Source organism: Achroia grisella, unplaced genomic scaffold (assembly GCF_030625045.1).
Source record: "Achroia grisella isolate CSIRO2021 unplaced genomic scaffold, CSIRO_AGI_Agris_v1 utg1186, whole genome shotgun sequence".
In the NCBI taxonomy this organism is placed as follows: Eukaryota; Metazoa; Arthropoda; class Insecta; order Lepidoptera; family Pyralidae; genus Achroia; species Achroia grisella.
In genome coordinates, this window is record NW_026712592.1 from 3,713,895 (window position 1) to 3,733,637 (window position 19,743).

The 19,743-nt window shown below is 31.5% G+C and overlaps 1 protein-coding gene and 2 long non-coding RNA genes across 3 annotated transcripts; all 3 read right to left on the reverse strand.

Moving 5' to 3' along the window:
* Nucleotides 1-552: 552 nt before the first annotated feature.
* On the reverse strand, nt 553-2,846 carry LOC131854350 (uncharacterized). The gene is made up of 3 exons (XR_009358048.1): nt 2,784-2,846; nt 2,291-2,347; nt 553-684 (listed from the first exon to the last, which is right to left on the reverse strand). It is a non-coding gene; the product is annotated as an uncharacterized LOC131854350 (long non-coding RNA).
* A 4,694-nt stretch (nt 2,847-7,540) lies between these two features.
* On the reverse strand, nt 7,541-14,731 carry LOC131854502 (serine protease snake-like). The gene is made up of 9 exons (XM_059205633.1): nt 14,666-14,731; nt 14,239-14,295; nt 12,664-12,793; nt 11,959-12,021; nt 11,499-11,572; nt 11,064-11,237; nt 10,078-10,279; nt 9,042-9,205; nt 7,541-7,735 (listed from the first exon to the last, which is right to left on the reverse strand). The coding sequence occupies exons 1-9, from the start codon at nt 14,729-14,731 to the stop codon at nt 7,541-7,543; spliced, it is 1,125 nt and encodes a 374-aa protein (XP_059061616.1).
* A 123-nt stretch (nt 14,732-14,854) lies between these two features.
* LOC131854344 (uncharacterized) lies at nt 14,855-18,674 on the reverse strand. The gene is made up of 3 exons (XR_009358047.1): nt 18,524-18,674; nt 15,879-15,934; nt 14,855-15,508 (listed from the first exon to the last, which is right to left on the reverse strand). It is a non-coding gene; the product is annotated as an uncharacterized LOC131854344 (long non-coding RNA).
* Between the last annotated feature and the right edge of the window lie 1,069 nt (nt 18,675-19,743).

Here is a 19,743-nt window from a genome sequence, read left to right on the forward strand (position 1 = left end):
ATAATTTTCTTTGTTTTACATAGTTAAAAATACGGAGCATCCTTTTTATTCCAGTTCTTATTTTTAATTGTTTTTTTTTCTAAATTCGAAATATTAGTGGCCACATGTAATTATTTGCGGCCAGTATTATCTAGCGCCCTTTGCTTCAGTAAGCAAGCCGGTGATACAACCTGTTTAGACTAAGGAGGTTCGGATACGAAACAGGGGCTACTAGTAGCAATGCACAATATTAATTTGACAACCACGCCTTTTTGGACCATCATGGTACCATTCTTAGGGAATTCCTCACGATGCATCAGATCATCCATTAGATCTTTGCCTTGACTCCATCCTTATTTTATCATCCTCCAATGGAACCCCGTCAGTCAGGAGTATACCTGTTCCATAAGTACTTCTGTAAGTTTGAAGTGATGCACTATATTTTATTCATCCATACATAAGAACATATTAATCGTAAATCTAGATATTTGGCTGATAATGAATTGGAAATGAAGTGACAACTCAATTTTATTATGTCTGTATGAAGCGAGGTACATTACTTGTTACACTTTTTCTACGGCCTGGAGCGGTGAAATTTGGCTGGACTAACGGCGGTTCAAGACACGGAGAGACAGCATCAGTTGTTGTAGTTGTTGTTGTGGTTGTTGTTGGCTCGGTAGTTAATTGTCTCTGGCTAACAATTAACTGTAATAAATATGTTAATATAATAAATTAATCCCAGTTATTCATGCTGATGTGATTGCATAATTATGTGTAGGTAGGTAGGAGCTGATATAAATATAGTATTAATTTTTCAAAAGAAGACTATTCGCTCTATTTATCGTATGGGTTCTAAGGAGTCTTTGCGAGAATGCTTTAAGGAATCAAATTTTCTCATGGTTGCATCTCAGTACCTACAATTACAAAAATATGATGTGTGCCAGGAAAAATATTGTCAGTTGTAAAAAAGGTAGTTTAGACCAATAAAAGCTTACGTAAAAATAAGAAACTGGTTTTATCTAAATGCCATTTAACTAAAGTTAGTACGTCGTTTTATAGAAATTTCGTAAGGTTTTACAACGAACTGCCTATATCTTCCAGAAAAAAGATTAAAATGTTGTATAAAACACTTTATTTGTAAAGAAACATATTATAAAATGATAGAGTTTATAAATGATAATAATATTTTTTGTAGAATAAAAGCTTAATATTCATAGCTGCTGATTATATTATCTGATTGTACAAAGAATGATCAGGTAGCGGTTTCTATGTTGATTTAGCATGTTTCCTCCTTCTTTAATGAGTATTTAAAACAACATTTATTGAAAGAGTAACATGCAAGTTTTCTTCTTTCTTCCTCAATCTTCTTATGATGAGTTTGCATTCCGAATGAGTGGTAGAAGTAATAAAATATGACTAGTTAAAAGCTATTATATTAAGTTTATTTGAATAAAGATCTTTTCTATTACTATTTATACTGATATCTCAGATGATGTGGTTAATAATAATCGACATCATGGTATAAGCAACACTTGATATACTGTTTCAATCTAATGCGACGTATAGCGAGTCTTCTCTCGGATTAAATTTGACTTTGTACAAAGTCGTCTGCGTACCCACGTACTGTATCACCTATTTCAGCCACCAAGCAGCTTGGTTTGTAAATTGTCTTTCAGTCGAAGAGCCGAGATAAGGCGATGCATGAGATCTTAGTCTTCAGGAATACCAAAAAATGATGTTATGGGCCTGATCACGTGATATCGTATTTAGTAATTACTAAAAAATATGTTGGTGTTATCATTCATATATATGTATATAGGCGATGGTAGCCACTTAACCACCTGATAGACAGTCAGGTTTTTTTTAACTCTAGTACAACAATATTTGTTTTTAGAGTTTCTGTTAACAGAGAGTAAGTTAGAAATATAAGTCAACACTCATAATATTTTACACACGCGTAGTTTTTTCAAATCCTAACTTTTGGTGTGAATGTCGGTAAGTAAACCCAATCATGACGCTTTCTATTGCGTAGTATTATTTATATCATTAAATGTGAAATTAAATATAAAGTATAACAAATGTAAATATAAACTAGAAATAAGTATAATGGCAAAGCTTAACGTTAATATTAATCATATTGTGTATAATGTGTTACATCATACATCGCTTATTATGCTAAGAATCAAAGTTCTTTTTTAAAAAAAATAGAGATGTAATTTATTTTTATAATTTTTTTTGTTGATTTGCAAAGTCCCTGTAAGAGTCTAATTGCAAAAATATTTTTTTTTAATATGCATTTTGTTTTACTTACTGGCGTTGTGTCTAGCGAATCAACGTAACTCCAGTTCCACTGATATTCATCTTCATCCTGAAAAAGTATATTGTTTTTTGGATTTCTAAACTGATAGTCATTGTACTGTAATACATTTGACAAGAATTTTGAGAAGTTTCGCGTATACCATACAGGTATAACGTAGTTAATCAAATATTGTTGAAATATTAATTTCCATACTAATTCATAATGATGTTAGAAATATGATATGACGTGCCTTTTTGTCTATTTATTTGTTACCTTTTTAGATCTAAACCAGGTTGAATGGATGTTGATGAAATTAATATTCTATCTTTCATAGCAAAAAGTAACGGATAGTGTCCATCCTCGTAATTATATCCATTTATTGGTGAAAAGGTTACAGACATACAGAAACATATACAATATTTGTATTTGTAATTCTGACTTCATATAGTATTAAAAAACACATTAATGTGTTTGTTAATACTATATGAAGTTGAAATAGACTTACCCGTTTGGCTCTAGAAATATTTTCGTTTGTCGCATGTATGATTTGTATTGCAGCCACTGTAAATATCGATTACAAAATTAAAAAAAAAAAGAAAAATATCTTTATTCATGTAGGTCCATTACAGACTCTTATGATATGTCGAATCTACCGTCAGTTAAGAATTATTTGGAGATGAGAAGAACTGAAAAGAGACTCAGCTCGTATTCTTTTCAAATAATAGTTGTACATGTTTACAATATACAGATACTTTTTTAAATTCAAATTTGGGAGAATAGGGTGACCACCAGCATATGCTATTGTAAAAGCAAATAGTCTAATCAGTGTTCGTAACCCGAACAGACCAGTCCCCACAAGCAGCACCTATTCACAAGTATGACGGATGAGGCACCCATCATTGCACTCATACCATATTAGAGGGCGTACATTAAACAATTGGAGTGTATTCTCTGCATTTACGCTCTCGTCTAGGTCTGCGCGTAGAGCTCATAAAGTAGCAGTAGTAGACTACTAAAGTAGCCAGCCAAGCTTCTCTTAGAAGCGCAAAACTCTCCTGGTGTCTTCACAGGCAGAAGCCTGCTGAAGCCTGACCGGTCGCTCTGTGAACAGAGCGACTGTTCCGAGGGTTTGTGTTCCGTAGTATAATATAAAATACTTTTAATAATATAACTTGGCAAGTTATAATAAAATAATTGACAATATTTTCCTAACAGAAAACTAGAAAACTATTTTTGTTCTATAAGGAAATTTTTAATGCACTTAGGTATTAACTAGTATAATTTTCCTTATAGTAAAACAGCTAGTTTCATTTATATATGTGTATTATATATATATGTATTTCATCTTATCAATATGCATTATAAACATTTATTAAAGTCTATCTATTGATATCACCAGATAGACTAAAAAACCAATAATAAAAATGGCTACAATATATGATGACAATTTAAATGAGAAGTCTACTAGCGAAATCTCTCTACAATCTTCTAAGAGATCTTGGCCTATCTAGAACTGCACTGAGTTAGATTAAAGCGGACTAAGTAAGAGCCTGTTCTTATCAGATCTGGGTGGGCAGGGAGAGAAACACGAGCAGTGAAAGTGAGTGTAGACGTACGTGGGACAGAGCCCCCTAAACCTACATACACCCGGGTTACAAGTCCCAAGAACTGCTTGGAGTTTCTCTCACTGCCACACGATGAAGCCGGCTTTGAATCGTTCTGAAAAGTTTTATACTTACCCGATAAACATATTAGGTTTGAAAATAATTAGAAAATAGTCACTTTATTAAACAGCGATAAATTTAATCTATATTTATAATATTCGTATTCTAAAAGCAAATTTTGGCTCAAATTGCATGAGATATTAAATAAATTGTAAAAAATATGGTGTGTATATATATTATATACAAGAATAAAATTTGTCGCTTCTTTTTTAAATACAAGTATTGTTTTTAAAACAAACACTTTTATGATTTTTTTATTTTATTCTATTGCGCATAAGGAATACGGGTTCAACAAAAAAAAATAACAAATAGTTTAGTAAAAGTATTTATAATATTGAAACTATAATATTTACCTATAAAATATATCCTCAGCATAAACATGGACATGACGGTTTGCACTAGCGATCAACAAACTTATGGTTTCTTTATGTTAATTTTCAGTACAAGCAAATATGAGCGCCACAGATTAAATCTTAAACTTGAATGACAACATCGGATATTAACAGTGCTTGAACAGGAAAAATATATAATATTGAGCATCAAACACGGTATTATTCAATAGACAGAAGCCCACAAATACTTGAACTTCTTTTTTTGTGATTTTGATTCCTGAGATTCCTGATTTTTTATTATCTATCTATTTAAACGCTTTAATTCTGATCATCTATTAATATACAACTTTGAAGAGTTTGTTTACAATGCACTAATCTCTGAAATTATCAGTCAGATAAAAAACTATATTGTATTTGATAGGCCAATTGTTCAGAAAAATTATTAGATATTAGAGAAATCAACTTAAAATAAATAAAAGCAATAAAATGCTATTATTATATTAATCGTAATATCACTTCATGATCTTGTTGACGCATTCAACTCAAAATGTCCTGTTCGTATTATGTATGTATAATTTGTTTACGTACAACAAAGATGTTATATTTATAAATACATTAGTATAATGCCAGATTAGGCTTTTCATTCAGTCAATCATTTTGTCTTACTTTAAAAAAGAAAACCATTCAATGCTGAAGTGAAGGAATGAAGAAAATATTTTAAAGAATGTGTTACATATACATGTAGATGGATAATATGAAAGATCGTAAGAAAGGAAGTAAATAACATGATGACCTCGGTTGCCTCGCGGTCTAGCATACCGCTTTACGACCGATGGTCGCGGATTCGATTCCTTGTGCGGCACAAACATTTGTATTCATGAGTATGATTGTTTGTATCGGTCTGGGTGTTTCCTATATATAACATGTATGTATTTACAAAAAAAATCTATGTATATGTATCAGGTATCTAGTACCCAGAACACAAGCTTTAGCTAGCTTAACTTGGGTCTAGATGGCGCTGTGTGAATTGTCCTGAGATTAATATTATTATTAAATGTTTGCAGCGTGCAAGGAATCTAATCCGTAACTATCGGAAGTACAGCGATGTAGTAAATCACTAGATCACCGAGATAGTCGATTTTTAATAGGATTGAAAAACAATAGTATTAAAACTTTTTCAAAGTTAACAAACTGTAAATTGCGTTCCTTACAGGCGTCGATACCACCATCCAATTTCCCAGCGCAGAGCTGATTGTCCAGTAATCCAACCTAATGTCTGTTGGATGAGGATTTTAACAGCTGGATGCAGTTATTAGAGTCTATTATGTATATGCCACCAGCTTGTTGTTCATCCAATGTGTCACGGTTACCTGATATTATTGAAGAGATGTAGTAAATGTCGTATATGTGGGAGAGAGAAAGAAGCATTATATTGTCTTTAGCGCACACTGCTGGCATCATGGGGCCATTGAGCTGTAAATGGCGAGTGAGAACAAAGGTTTGTATTGAGGATGAGGTATGATTCTAGAAATATTTCTGTCAGTAGAATCCTGGGGAATCTTTGTTATATGCACTTTAATTTATACATATATAACTATTATATAATAGTAGTATATTTTCACGACTTTTATACCCGATGGAGTAGACAGAAGCATTATTAATTGCTGCGGTCGCCCGTGGTGTACGGTGTTAGAATCAAAGGGTGGTTTGATTGAAAATATATTGCATTTGAATAGCATATAATAACGTGAAGTCCGTAGTGCTGTTCATAGCAACTTACCATCAGAATGGCAGTCAGCGTGATTGTCATTTCAATTACTTGTGAGGCGCTCAATAAAAACAATAATATAATTGCATTTAGAAGAATTTGTCACTAGTCGGCACTTATCGGCCCGCAGTTTTCCGAACGCGAACACGTTTGTATGTATACTCGTACACTAACGAATTTTATATCGCTATCTTTACTAACAGTTTACATTTGATTTTTATGTATATTTGATTGCTTGTTTGTAATGAGTAGATACAGTATACGATTGACAGATTAAAAAAATCTTACACCTGGAATATGCTAGATTAGCAGTGAGTACAGTGTTTATAAAAAAACAGATTATACAATTAATTATATCGAAATCATAGAAACTATTTTTAGGGTATGAATATATTTTTTTAATGTGTTACCAATTTAGACGAAGGCGGGACAAATCCCGAAAAAAAGAAGTAGGACCGTGACGTGACTCATTTATGAATTGCAGTAATAATTTTAATTATATTGATTGCTCATAAATGTCATATTTATAGTGAGTACTCTCAGCTATTGTTAATAAACACGAATTAAATTAGATTGCCTACCTGAAATATTTTTTCATTCTTTCTTTCTTTCAAATAGATTTGGTGTGAAGCTTCTATATAAATACTAGACTTAGCCCGTGGTATCGCTAGCATAAATTACCTTAATTTAGAACTCACACTGCACCTACTGAGGTGTTTATTTAAAAAAAAATTACATAAGTATATATTTATTTAGTAGACTTTCCTACTAAATATTGTTTTCACATAAAAGTTTGAACTCTTATTTCATCCCATTAGGAATAAAATTTAGTACAATCTAATCTAGTCTTTAAATGAAAATCTTCAAAAATAATGCATTGGGATTTCAGGACAACTGATATAAAATAAATAATAATTAGGAAGATTATAATCAAATTGGATAATACAAACAGCGCTGTGAAACATAATGATTAAAGAATAATTATGAAAATTCGATGAAATTTAGATAGCTTAATATACCAAAATAAAATTGAATATAGAACCTTTTTTATATATAATAAGTTGACGATAAGTTGCATCCGTCGCCTTACAATATACATGAACATCATTAGGAACATCATGCAGTTATGTAAATCTCACCATTATATCAAAATACAAAGAGAGCTGCTTGGCGGCTTTATCATGCCAAGAATAAGGTTCAACAATAGTTTCGAGTACCTGGCAGATGGTTGCTTGCATGTGATTGTGGTGAGCAATTAGTAAATTTACTGTGGGTTTAATAATTTTTTAACTTTTAACTTCAAAGAGGTTAAAACATCTAATAAATTTATTTTAAGAATTATTTGAAAGAGTACCAAAAATCCATCCATATTCACAACCTTTCGCGTTTATAATATTAATAAGATGTATGAATGAAACCAAAGTTTTAAAGAAGACGTTTATTCATTTGCCCATACAATATTTTCGATCCAATCCAGGAAGCTGGACACTCTAGTGTACACTCCGGGTAAGTTCGGTAGAGCGCAGCCGATGCCAAAGGACGTGATTCCAATGACGTAGTGCATCTGCGCTTCACGTTTATCATATGGAGCTGGTATTGGGATCCTCACCTGCAATGGACCTCCCGAGTCACCCTGTAATATATACATATATATTAAAATCATAGAGGAGCGAAGAGCGAGCGAGCTGTGTCTGTTTTAATATATAAAAAAACAATACGTATAGGTGATACTAGTGGTACCTACTTATGCTACTGAGGTTAAATTATTCATTAATTAGAATGACATAAATATAATCTTAGACATAAAATTCTCGTGTCACAATGTTACTTACATAATCCACATAAACGGCTTGACCAGTTTTTTTGAAATTTTACTATTACTATCTATTTTTCATACCCCTATGTGATAAGGGTTGTCCACTGGACAATATATGAACAATATATGGACAATGCCCACCCCTACTAACCGTTTTTTTTTCGCTGAATTTTTTATAATTTCACATAAAAATACAACCCTAAACTTTCGCCCTTCTATCATCAACCCCTATTTTTTAATAGCGACAGCTAAAAAGCTAGTAATGTATAAAAATTTGGGACCTCTGTATGCAGGCTGAATACACTGGACATTGTATTAATATACTGTACTAATAATAGTGCTTTTAGGTACATATAACCTAAGAGCTCTTTATTAAAATCTATTATTACTAAACTATTTTTCAATCAAACTTTTCAATATAATCAAATCAAACTTTTATTTGCAATAAAAGTTTGATTTGATTTGATTTGAAAATAGTTTTTAGGCATTTTGTCTAAATGTGTACATTTATTACATGAAATTATTTAATATAATGATTATAACAGGCTTCCAATCAACGCTTTTAGTATTTGTTTTATAATTCCTTAAATGTCATGAGATACATGCACAGATTATTTGTGGTCGGCGTAATATGTTTTTCTCTTCCATTCATCCCTGTTCGCAGTCATCGCGTTATTTACTTCCTTTCTTACCATATCATCTTCCACACAGTCCATCTATCTCTTTTTCGGCCTTCCTCTGCCCCGTATAACCATCCACATTCATATGTAACACCTTACTTAAAATATTATTCTCATTCCTACGCATAACCTGTCCATACCATGATAGACGATTACTCTTCAACCTCTCTGACACCGGTGCCATTTTCATACTTCCTCTAATGTATTCATTCTTTATCTTATCAATTCTTGTTACATCACACATCCCACATCACATCACACATCATATATAGTATATAGTACTTGGATATACACATATAATACCAGACAATATTTCTCGATTACCTTTACAAAGTAATGGGTAAATGCTATACATATATATATATAGCTAGCAGCTTAAAACTATTAAATTTAAAAACATCAGTATTGAAAATTATTGGAAGTTAACAAACGGTAAACGGTACCTGACAGGCATCAATGCCACCTTCCAGCTTCCCTGCGCAGAGCTGATGGTTCATAATTCCATCCCAATGTCTGTTCGATGAGGTTCTTAACAGCCGGTTGCAATTACTGGAGTCTATGATGCTTAAGTCACCAGCCTGTAGTTCAACCGATGTGTTTCGGTTACCTGATGTAATAAGTCAAATGTGGGAAAGTAACTCCATCATTATTCTAAATGAATTAGTGCTACCATTTCATGACTAAACTTGTTCAGATCGTAATGAAATGACATGTAGACATAATGTATGACGAAGTACATGTACATAGGCTACCTTTTATTATAATGAATAGTAGGCAAATTTGTATTCACACATTTCAACTTAAAAACAAAGTTACAATAATTATTTAAAAGAGCAATATGCGGTTGTAGAATGCAGGTTACCCAAATAAGTTATAGGACAAGAGGCGCATGAGTAATGTTACAGGTGTCACATGATAACCTGATTTTTGTAGTGCTGTACATATACATATATAGACGATGGTTACTGCTTACGACCATTTGGGCCGTAAAGTTGTTTGGCAGATATGCAATATATAAAAAAATTAACATATGTAAGGAAAAAAAATACCGCTAGCTTTGTTATGAATATTTACATTTGTAAGATGTAAATAGAATATATATAGTTGATTAACTGGAAGAGATAGATGCAAAAAAATAATAATAAATAAATAATAATAATAGTCACTATGTTACGTATTTATAAGATCCCGACATTTCGATGCTATTATCATCGTCCTGGTTTATATTATAGAACTGCATCGCGGTAGACTTTGTAAAAGTCACTTGCGTGGGTATCTCGATGTCACCTATTATGGCCGCCTAGCCACTCTGATTAGACGAATATATCCATCCAATAGAGCCTACAATAGATTCGCCCCCAGCTCGTCATTATTAAATAGACCCAGCAAAATGAGAGCCCGTTAAATATGTCGTTCATCACAACACTTAAAAAAAAAAGAAAATTGAATCAAAATATTTTTACGTATATATTTATGTACCTTTTTCATAAAGACCCCATCCTGTTATTGTAGCTTGTTTACCAAAACTGTCATCAACTTTGGGCCATAGACATGCTGGCTGTACCTCTTTATTAAAAAATAGTTCATACTGGAGTTCTATTAACGCTATATCAAAATATTGCCTCGGAGGTTTATACTCAGGGTGCGGTATGATTCTACCGATATCTCTTTCATAGGCATCCTAAAAGAAAGAATGGGCGCACCACAATAAGATATATCATAATTAGTATAATTACCGAAGTAGAGTCTCACCATTTTTACCGCCAACCAGCTTGTTTGTTTCGGCAAAAGATCGTCATTGTGGGCGGAGAAGAAATTATCGATAGATTCCGAGTACGCTGATCGCAGTAAATTATTATCATTAAATACTAAAATTACAGATCAGAAGAAGTATCGATATGTAATGAAGGGGCAGGTAGCAGGTGAGATAAAGTATATCGAACATTATGATAATGAAATAAATGTAAGGTTAGATAGTTGAATACTGTATTGGTGTAATTTAAATCTATTAGTTTAAGTGTAGTTTTCTAACTTAACAATTGGAGTAGCAGTAAATAAGATTATAATTATACATTGTATTGTTATATAAAAAATATATATTACAAACTATAAAACTAATTAATGAAAAATGAGTATGTGGTTAATTTATATGCCGTCGAAGTGGGGGCGAGAAGTATATCAGAGAAATCTCTCTAAAAGATTTTGGCTTGTCTTGAATTGCAGAGCATTTTATACTAGAACGTGTATCTAAGCTACACTAGGAGACTCCTACCGGATTCGGCAGGGCAGAGAGAGAAACACGAGCGGTGAATGTATGTCGAAAATGGGGCTCTTAAACCTACACAAGTCCCAAGGTCACAAGTCCAATTGCTCGGATTTTCCTTCTCTGCCACCAGATCAGTAGGCATCCGTACAGTGAATCCATGAAATGCTCAGAACTTCGTTTCATAACACATATTACTTACATTTAAGTTCTTAGACCCAAATTTTATAATTTTTGGTATTAGGTCAGCAATTCTGGAATCTAAAGGAGATGCTTTTATACAGTGTCCAGCAGTTAGAACAAACTTCTTGCTAATTAGTGTGCCCCCACAATTAAATAACCATGTGCCAGTAACACTTTTCCAGCCTATAGCTCCCTGTGGAATAAAAATCATTACATTTAATTACAATACTGGGTGTACGTACTTCCCAGTCGAACTGGAAGATAGGGAAAGTGGTAAAACAATATGATTTGCATGAGATTATGACAGTGTCATATATGAATAAATTATTTTGATTATGAGAGAGTAAGAACAATAAATTCTTGTACATAATTGAAGGAAATCTATCCATGCATCGCATATAACAAAGTACAGGCTCGATAATCTTAATAAATTAGTAAAAACGTCAATAATTACCATGTGAGGAAATTCTCCGGGTGTTGTATTACGACCTCCTAAAACAAAGGGGGCGTCCGAATAATACTTACTACCTGTAATGAAATTTGATCGTTTAAGTGTTTATTTTACTTTTTTTATTTGTTTTCCACTTCATATACGTGTGTATTTGAATATGCCATCTGTTGATGGTGATCAGACGACAACAATAAATATAGAAATTTAAGAAGTGATTTAGTACTGTAGTATTTACTACTTGATCAACAAATTCATTGGTAAAATTGTTGGTGGTAGCGATTGCCTTGTGTTAATAAACCACCTATTTTATAGTGAAATATTAACACGGAAATAAATTAAAGAATTATGCAAGGTGAGTCATATGTATATAGTATATGTAGTGTGGGAGTCAGAATAAAGGTGTTCCCAGTTTACTTATCCCTGGATGACAACGCAGAATGAACGCCTATGATCGCATACGTACATCTTTTATTCGCATCTGCTTTATCCACGCGAGCTTTTAACTGCCAGATATATTCGTAACATTCTGTGAAATTAAAGAAAAGCATTAAGAGCACAGATCAGCTTACTTCTCTGTTCTGTGGTTTTGTGCGTCATGGTTTTGTGGTAATTGCTCCGACACGTCGATAAATCGTGAGTTCATACTGGATGACCCGATTACTTCGTATTTTTAATATTCTTACAGATTTTTTAACCTCTTAATAGATCATCAATCTAACACATCCATTATATATTTTTATTAATTTCTAAGATTAACAAATATATTAACTGGTGGTAATGGATTATTAGTAAGGAGAATTACGAGCCAGTGGGGCTACTATTGGTAGTAATGCACAATATCAAGTTGACAACCACGCCTCCTGGACCATCGTGTTCTTAAGGAATTCCTCACGATCCATCAGATCTTTGCCTTGACACCATCCTCATTTTATCATCCTCCAATGGAACCCCGTCAGTGAGAAGTATACCTGTGCCATAAATACTTCCGTAGGTTTGAAGTGATGCACTATATTTTATTCATCCAGACATAAATACATATTAATCGTTATTTAAACTATTGCTGATATATTGTAATTAATATCGTTTCTAAATTTAGATATTTTTCTTAGAATGTATGAAAATGAAGTGACAACTTAATATTTTTTATATCTGTATGAAGGTACATTACTTGTTACACTTTTTCTGCGGCCTGGAGCGGTGAAATTTGGCTGGACTAACGGCGGCGGAGGACACGGATAGACATCATCCGTTGTTGGTGTTGTTGTTGTTGGAGTAAATTGTCTCTGGCTAACAATTAACTGTAAAAAATATGTTAATATAATAAATTCATCCGAGATATTATACTGATGTGATTCCATAATTGTGTGTAGGTAGAATGAGTGACCACATCTTGCACTACATCGTAAAATATGTAGATACCACCGTTAGTTATATATCGATTAAATTATTATAGTTCTACGCACTATGAAATACATCTAAATGCATCTTCACTTTCACGACAACGGCTAAACTTGTCTACTTCAGCTATTTCTATAGCATTATGGTGTATGGTATTTTATTATGTTGTAAAGTAGCTGATATAAATAGAGTATGAATTTTTCAAAAACTATGCTTTAAGAAATTAAATTTCCTCACCGTTGCATCTTAGTACAATTACGAAAATATCATGTATGCCAGGAAAAATATTGTCAGTTGCAAAAAAGTTAGTTTAGACCAATAAATATTTGCGTACTAATAACAAACTGGATTTACCTAAATGCTGTTTAACTAAAGTTTATAAGTCGTTTTATAGAAATTGCGTAAGGTTTTTCGACGAACTGCCAGTCTACCCTATATCTTCCAGAAAAAATGACTAAAATGTCGTATAAAAAACTTTATTTGTATAAAAACATATTCTAAAATTGTAGAGTTTATAAATGATAATAATGTTTTTGTAGAATAAAAACTTAATATTCATAGTGCTGATTATATTATCTGATTGTACAAAGAATCATCAGGTAGCGGTTTCTATGTTGATTTTGCATGTTTGCTCCTTCTTTAATGAGTATTTAAGACAACATTTATTGAAAGAGTAACATGCAAGTTTTCTTCTTTCTTCCTCAATCTTCTTATGACGAGTTTGCATTCCGAATGAGTGGTAGAATTAATAAAATATGACTAGTTAAAAGTTTATTTGAATAAAGATAACTTCTATTAATATTTATTTGAAATCACGGTTTTTGGCCTGAATGTCCGTAAGTAAACTATATTATGTAGGTTTTTATTGCGTGGTATTATTTATATCATTAGATATAAAATATTTAATAAATGTAAATACAAACTAGAAATAACTATAATGGTTAAGCGTACCGTTAATGTAAATAGTATTGTGTGTTGCAAACTCTTTGCACATTTTTATATGTTTATTTTTCTATCGATTTTAAATGTATTTTAATTTAGAATTGTCATATATTTTTATTGTCACTTTTTGCCTACAACCGTTTGTACAAGTACCAATCTTCATTATAAGTATTTACCATTTTCTATCCATTGTTTGATTTACATGACACATACAGTTCACTCATTCTATCACCTTCATTTTGTATAATGTGTTACATTACCTATGCCGCTATGAAATAATTTTCTTATTAAAAAATTCTAGAGATGTAATATATTTGTATTTTTTTGTTGATTAATTGTAAAAGTGCCTGCAAAGGTTTAATTGCAAAAATAAATATTTTAATATGCATTTTATTTTACTTACTGGCGTTGTGTCTTGTAAACTAATAGAACTCCAGTTCCACCCATATCCATTTTCATACTAGAAAAGGCATTGATTTTTGGAATTTTAAACTGATAGTCAATATAGGTCATACATACATTTCGTTAGCTTAGTAAACATGAATTATTGTAATCTAACTTTACATACTAAACCAGAATCATATTATAAATGTCACTACATGTCTGTTTATCTATTTGTTTGTTACTTTTTTAGAATTAAACGAGGTTGAATGGATATTAATGAAATACATTTTCAGATCAAAAATGTAGATGAAGTCACGTGAAAGTGTCCTTTCTCGTGATTATAACCATTTATGAGTGAAAACAGACAGAAACATACATTTTTATTTATAATATTAGTAAGGATGTGTTTTGTAAGTACTATGCATATGAAGTTAAAATACACTTACCCGTTTGGCTCTAGGAACATTTTCGTTTGTCGCCTGTACGATTTGTATTGCAGCAACTGAAAACATCAAATAACAAATTAAAAAAAATTAAAATTAAAATTATTTATTCATGTAGGTCTATTAAAGACTCTTATGATATGTCAAATCTACCGTTAGTTCGGAATGATTTCGAGATGAGTGGTAGAATTAATAAAATATGACTAGTTAAAAGTTTATTTGAATAAAGATAACTTCTATTAATATTTATTTGAAATCACGGTTTTTGGCCTGAATGTCCGTAAGTAAACTATATTATGTAGGTTTTTATTGCGTGGTATTATTTATATCATTAGATATAAAATATTTAATAAATGTAAATACAAACTAGAAATAACTATAATGGTTAAGCGTACCGTTAATGTAAATAGTATTGTGTGTTGCAAACTCTTTGCACATTTTTATATGTTTATTTTTCTATCGATTTTAAATGTATTTTAATTTAGAATTGTCATATATTTTTATTGTCACTTTTTGCCTACAACCGTTTGTACAAGTACCAATCTTCATTATAAGTATTTACCATTTTCTATCCATTGTTTGATTTACATGACACATACAGTTCACTCATTCTATCACCTTCATTTTGTATAATGTGTTACATTACCTATGCCTCTATGAAATAATTTTCTTATTAAAAAAATCTAGAGATGTAATATATTTGTATTTTTTTGTTGATTAATTGTAAAAGTGCCTGCAAAGGTCTAATTGCAAAAATAAATATTTTAATATGCATTTTATTTTACTTACTGGCGTTGTGTCTTGTAAACTAATAGAACTCCAGTTCCACCCATATCCATTTTCATACTAGAAAAGGCATTGATTTTTGGAATTTTAAACTGATAGTCAATATAGGTCATACATACATTTCGTTAGCTTAGTAAACATGAATTATTGTAATCTAACTTTACATACTAAACCAGAATCATATTATAAATGTCACTACATGTCTGTTTATCTATTTGTTTGTTACTTTTTTAGAATTAAACGAGGTTGAATGGATATTAATGAAATACATTTTCAGATCAAAAATGTAGATGAAGTCACGTGAAAGTGTCCTTTCTCGTGATTATAACCATTTATGAGTGAAAACAGACAGAAACATACATTTTTATTTATAATATTAGTAAGGATGTGTTTTGTAAGTACTATGCATATGAAGTTAAAATACACTTACCCGTTTGGCTCTAGGAACATTTTCGTTTGTCGCCTGTACGATTTGTATTGCAGCAACTGAAAACATCAAATAACAAATTAAAAAAAATTAAAATTAAAATTATTTATTCATGTAGGTCTATTAAAGACTCTTATGATATGTCAAATCTACCGTTAGTTCGGAATGATTTGGAGATGAGAAGAACTGACAAGAAACTCAGCTCGTATCCTTTTCAAACAGTAGTTGTACATGTTTATAATATACAGATTCATTTTTTAATTCAAATTTGGGAGAATAGAGTGACTACCAGCATATGCTATTGCAAAAGCAAATAGTCAGTGTTCGTAACCCGAACAGACCAGTCCCCACAACCAGCACCCGTCACGAATATGATGAATGAGCCAGCCATCATTGCACTCAACCATATTAGAAGGCGTACATTATACATTAATATTAATTTATTAACAATATTCCTTAGTATAACAAAAATGTAAATATAAATTGGAGTCCATTCTCTACACTTAGGCTTTCGCCTGGGTCGTTGTGTTACTAAAGTAGCCAGCCAAGCTCCTCCCAGAAGCGCAAAAATCTCGTGGTGTTTTAACAGGCTTCATCGGATGTAACCTCACCGTTCCGAGGATTTGTGTTCCGTAGTATAATATAAAATACTTTTAATAATATAAGTTGGCAAGTTGTAATAATATTTGACAGTATTTTCCTAATAGAAAACCAGATAACTATTTTTGTTCTATAAGGAAATTTTCAATGCACTTATTAACTAGAATAATTTTCCTTCTAGGAAAAAAGCTAGTTTCATTTAACTTATCTATAATATTTCATGTTATCAATATACATTATAAATATTCATTGAATATCTTGAATATCTACATCGTGATATTACTAGAAAGACTAATACACCAATAATAGAAATGGCTGTAATATTAGATTGTAATTTAAATGCAGTCGAACTGGGAGCGACAGATATACTAGCGACTTCTCTCTATATTTTTTTAAAAGATATTCGTCTATCTATACTGCGATCTATTCTAGGACATATACTAAAGCACTCGCCTGGAATGTGTATTATAGCACTAGTAGGCTCATGTAAGATTTGTCTATGCAGGGAGAGAAACACGAACAATGAAGGTGAGTGTCGACGTAAGTCGGCAAGAGCCCTATAAACCTATACCCATGTTACAAGTACGGGGAACTGCTCGGAGTTTCCTCTCTGCCACATGATGGAGCCGACTCTCGCATTTAAATCAGTTTAGTAGTATTGACGTGAAAGCGAGACAGACAGACAGACAGAGTTATTTTCGCATTTATAATATTATAAGGATAATCTTATAGAATTATTTGACATTGGTAAAAATGGCGCCAGTATCGGAGAGGTTAAAGAGTAATCGTCTATCGTGGTATGCACATGTAATGCATTGGAATGAAGATAATATTTTAAGGAAGGTGTTACATATGAATGTGGATGATTATTGATAGAGATATTCAGTGGATTACGTATACAGTTGTAAATATAATTTATTTCGTTCCGATTGCAGTTGCACGTTAGACACAAACTGTTACTTAGCAACAATACTTATTTTAAATGTGATGGATTATACTTTTTCTACTTCAATCAATGTGCCTAATACGGTCCCTTAATCCATTACATTTAAGACATTCTACATCTCTACATTTAAATAACATACATAATATAAAACAATATACAGAAGAGTAAACAATAGAACTACTAGCAAAAAACATATCCAAAATTAAATCTGTTAAAATACTAATAATTTCTGTTGGACCTATACCGCCCCCTTTGATAGAGATATTCAGTGGATTACGTATACAGTTGTAAATATAATTTATTTCGTTCCGATTGCAGTTGCAAGTTAGACACAAACTGTTACTTAGCAACAATACTTATTTTAAATGTGATGGATTATACTTTTTCTACTTCAATCAATGTGCCTAATAATTATAAGGGATAGCAAGGCCAAAAAAGTGATGGATGGACTGTGTGAAAGAAGATGTGGTAAGAAAAGGAGTAAATAATGATATGATTGCGAACAGGGATGAATGAAAGAGAAAAATATATAAAGCCGACCAAAAATAAATGAGAAAAGGAAGAAGCAGATGACGATACGTGAAAGTTATCCTTCTGTTCAGATTATAGCTTCCCTAGAGTTCGCCACCGAATGCGATTCTGCACTTGTCTTTCCAGGTATGGGAACAATTAACGAGGGTTAAAATCTCAGTTAGATTATTGCGTGACATAATTTTCTTTGTGTCTATTCTGCATACCAGTTTATACTTACCCGATATACTAAACAATAGATTTGAAAATTATTAGAAAATAATCACTTTATGACTAGTGAAAAACTTAAGCTATATTTATAATTTATTAATTCTAAAATCAATTTTGGCAAAAATTGCATGAGATATTAAAATAAATTGTAAAAAATATAGTCTGTAATATACAAGATAGTCGCTTCTATTTTAAATACAAATATTATTATTCACTTCTTTATTCGAATAAACTTAAATTAAGCACTTTTATAGGGTTAATTCTTTTATTCTACCGCACATGAAGAATACGGATTCAACAAAAAAAAAATTAACAAATAGTTTAATAAAAGTATTTATAATATTGAAATTATAATATTCACCTATAAAATATATCTTCAGCATAAACATGGACATGACGGTTTGCACTAGCGATCAACAAACTTATGATTTCTTTATGTTAATTTTCAGTACAAGCAAATATGAGCGCCACAGACTAAACCTTAAACCCGAATGACAAGATCTGGCTTTAACGGCGCTTGAACAGGAAAAATACTCGTCGTACTGCATCAAACATGCAACTATTCAAAAGACAGAAGGCTACCAAAACTTTTTTCTGGGATTTTGATATCTTGTTTTTTTTTATTTATCTATTTAAATGCTTTAATTCTGATTGTCTGATTAATATATAACTTTGTACATTTTTTTTGAAATGCTGAAATTATCAGTCAGATAAAAAAACTATATTGTTTCTTATAGGTTTATTGTGCAGAAAGATTACTTGATGAAAAATGAAAATTAAAAATGTTTATTTCTTTAAAAAACAATTCGGTTACAATTACATAGTATTGGCATGATCTAGTAAGCATAGAAATACCTGTATCAGGAAAAAAGGTTTAAGATATTAGGGGAAAACGTAAAATTAAACAAAAGTAATATTGTGGAATACTGGCTCTCATAGAAATTTATAAGATTAAAGAAAAAAAAATACTTTATTGTTCTCCCCCAACTATTATTTAATTATTAAAAAATGATAATATTTTAATAATAAACTAACGTAGTATTTATTTTATAATCCATATAATTCATATAATCTATATGTTAATGTTATAATTCTAATATGAATTCACATTCAACAAATATGATTTTTTAATTGAAATCAATAGAAGATAGAAGTAATAATATTTTTTATAATATTCGAGTTCAAATTTTAACAGTTCTAAATAGTCTCATACTTTTTTAATCTATCTAATAAAGAGGCGTGTAAGAGTCAATATACGCGGGAACTTAACCGGACATACAGGCCGTTCTTGTACAAACTTGTATAGTCTCTGACTGCGCGGCAGTAAATACCCACAATATAACTGTACGCACTGACCAGCAATCACTGTTAAAGAACAATTGTCTAGGTATAAGATCTTCGGATAGCAGAGAACTCTTACGGGATATAATGAACGCCATGATACGCCGAAATAGTTTGTACAACAGTGCACAGACGGTATCTTCGTCTAGGAAAAAATAATTATTCAATGAAGAAAACGGCTCTGCGCCTTAAAATGTGTGTTTCTAGTTTATAATATTAACAATAACAGAAGACGGGGCG

Coding starts and splice junctions, on each gene's coding strand:
- LOC131854502 (XM_059205633.1), bottom strand. CDS start 14,731: ATGTTTTCAGTTGCTGCAATACAAATCGTACAGGCGACAAACGAAAAT. Junction 12,022..12,663: donor CCGCAGAAAAAGTGTAACAA/GTAATGTACCTT, acceptor TTAATTTCACAG/AATGTTACGAATATATCTGG. Junction 11,238..11,498: donor CCGGAGAATTTCCTCACATG/GTAATTATTGAC, acceptor TTTATTCCACAG/GGAGCTATAGGCTGGAAAAG.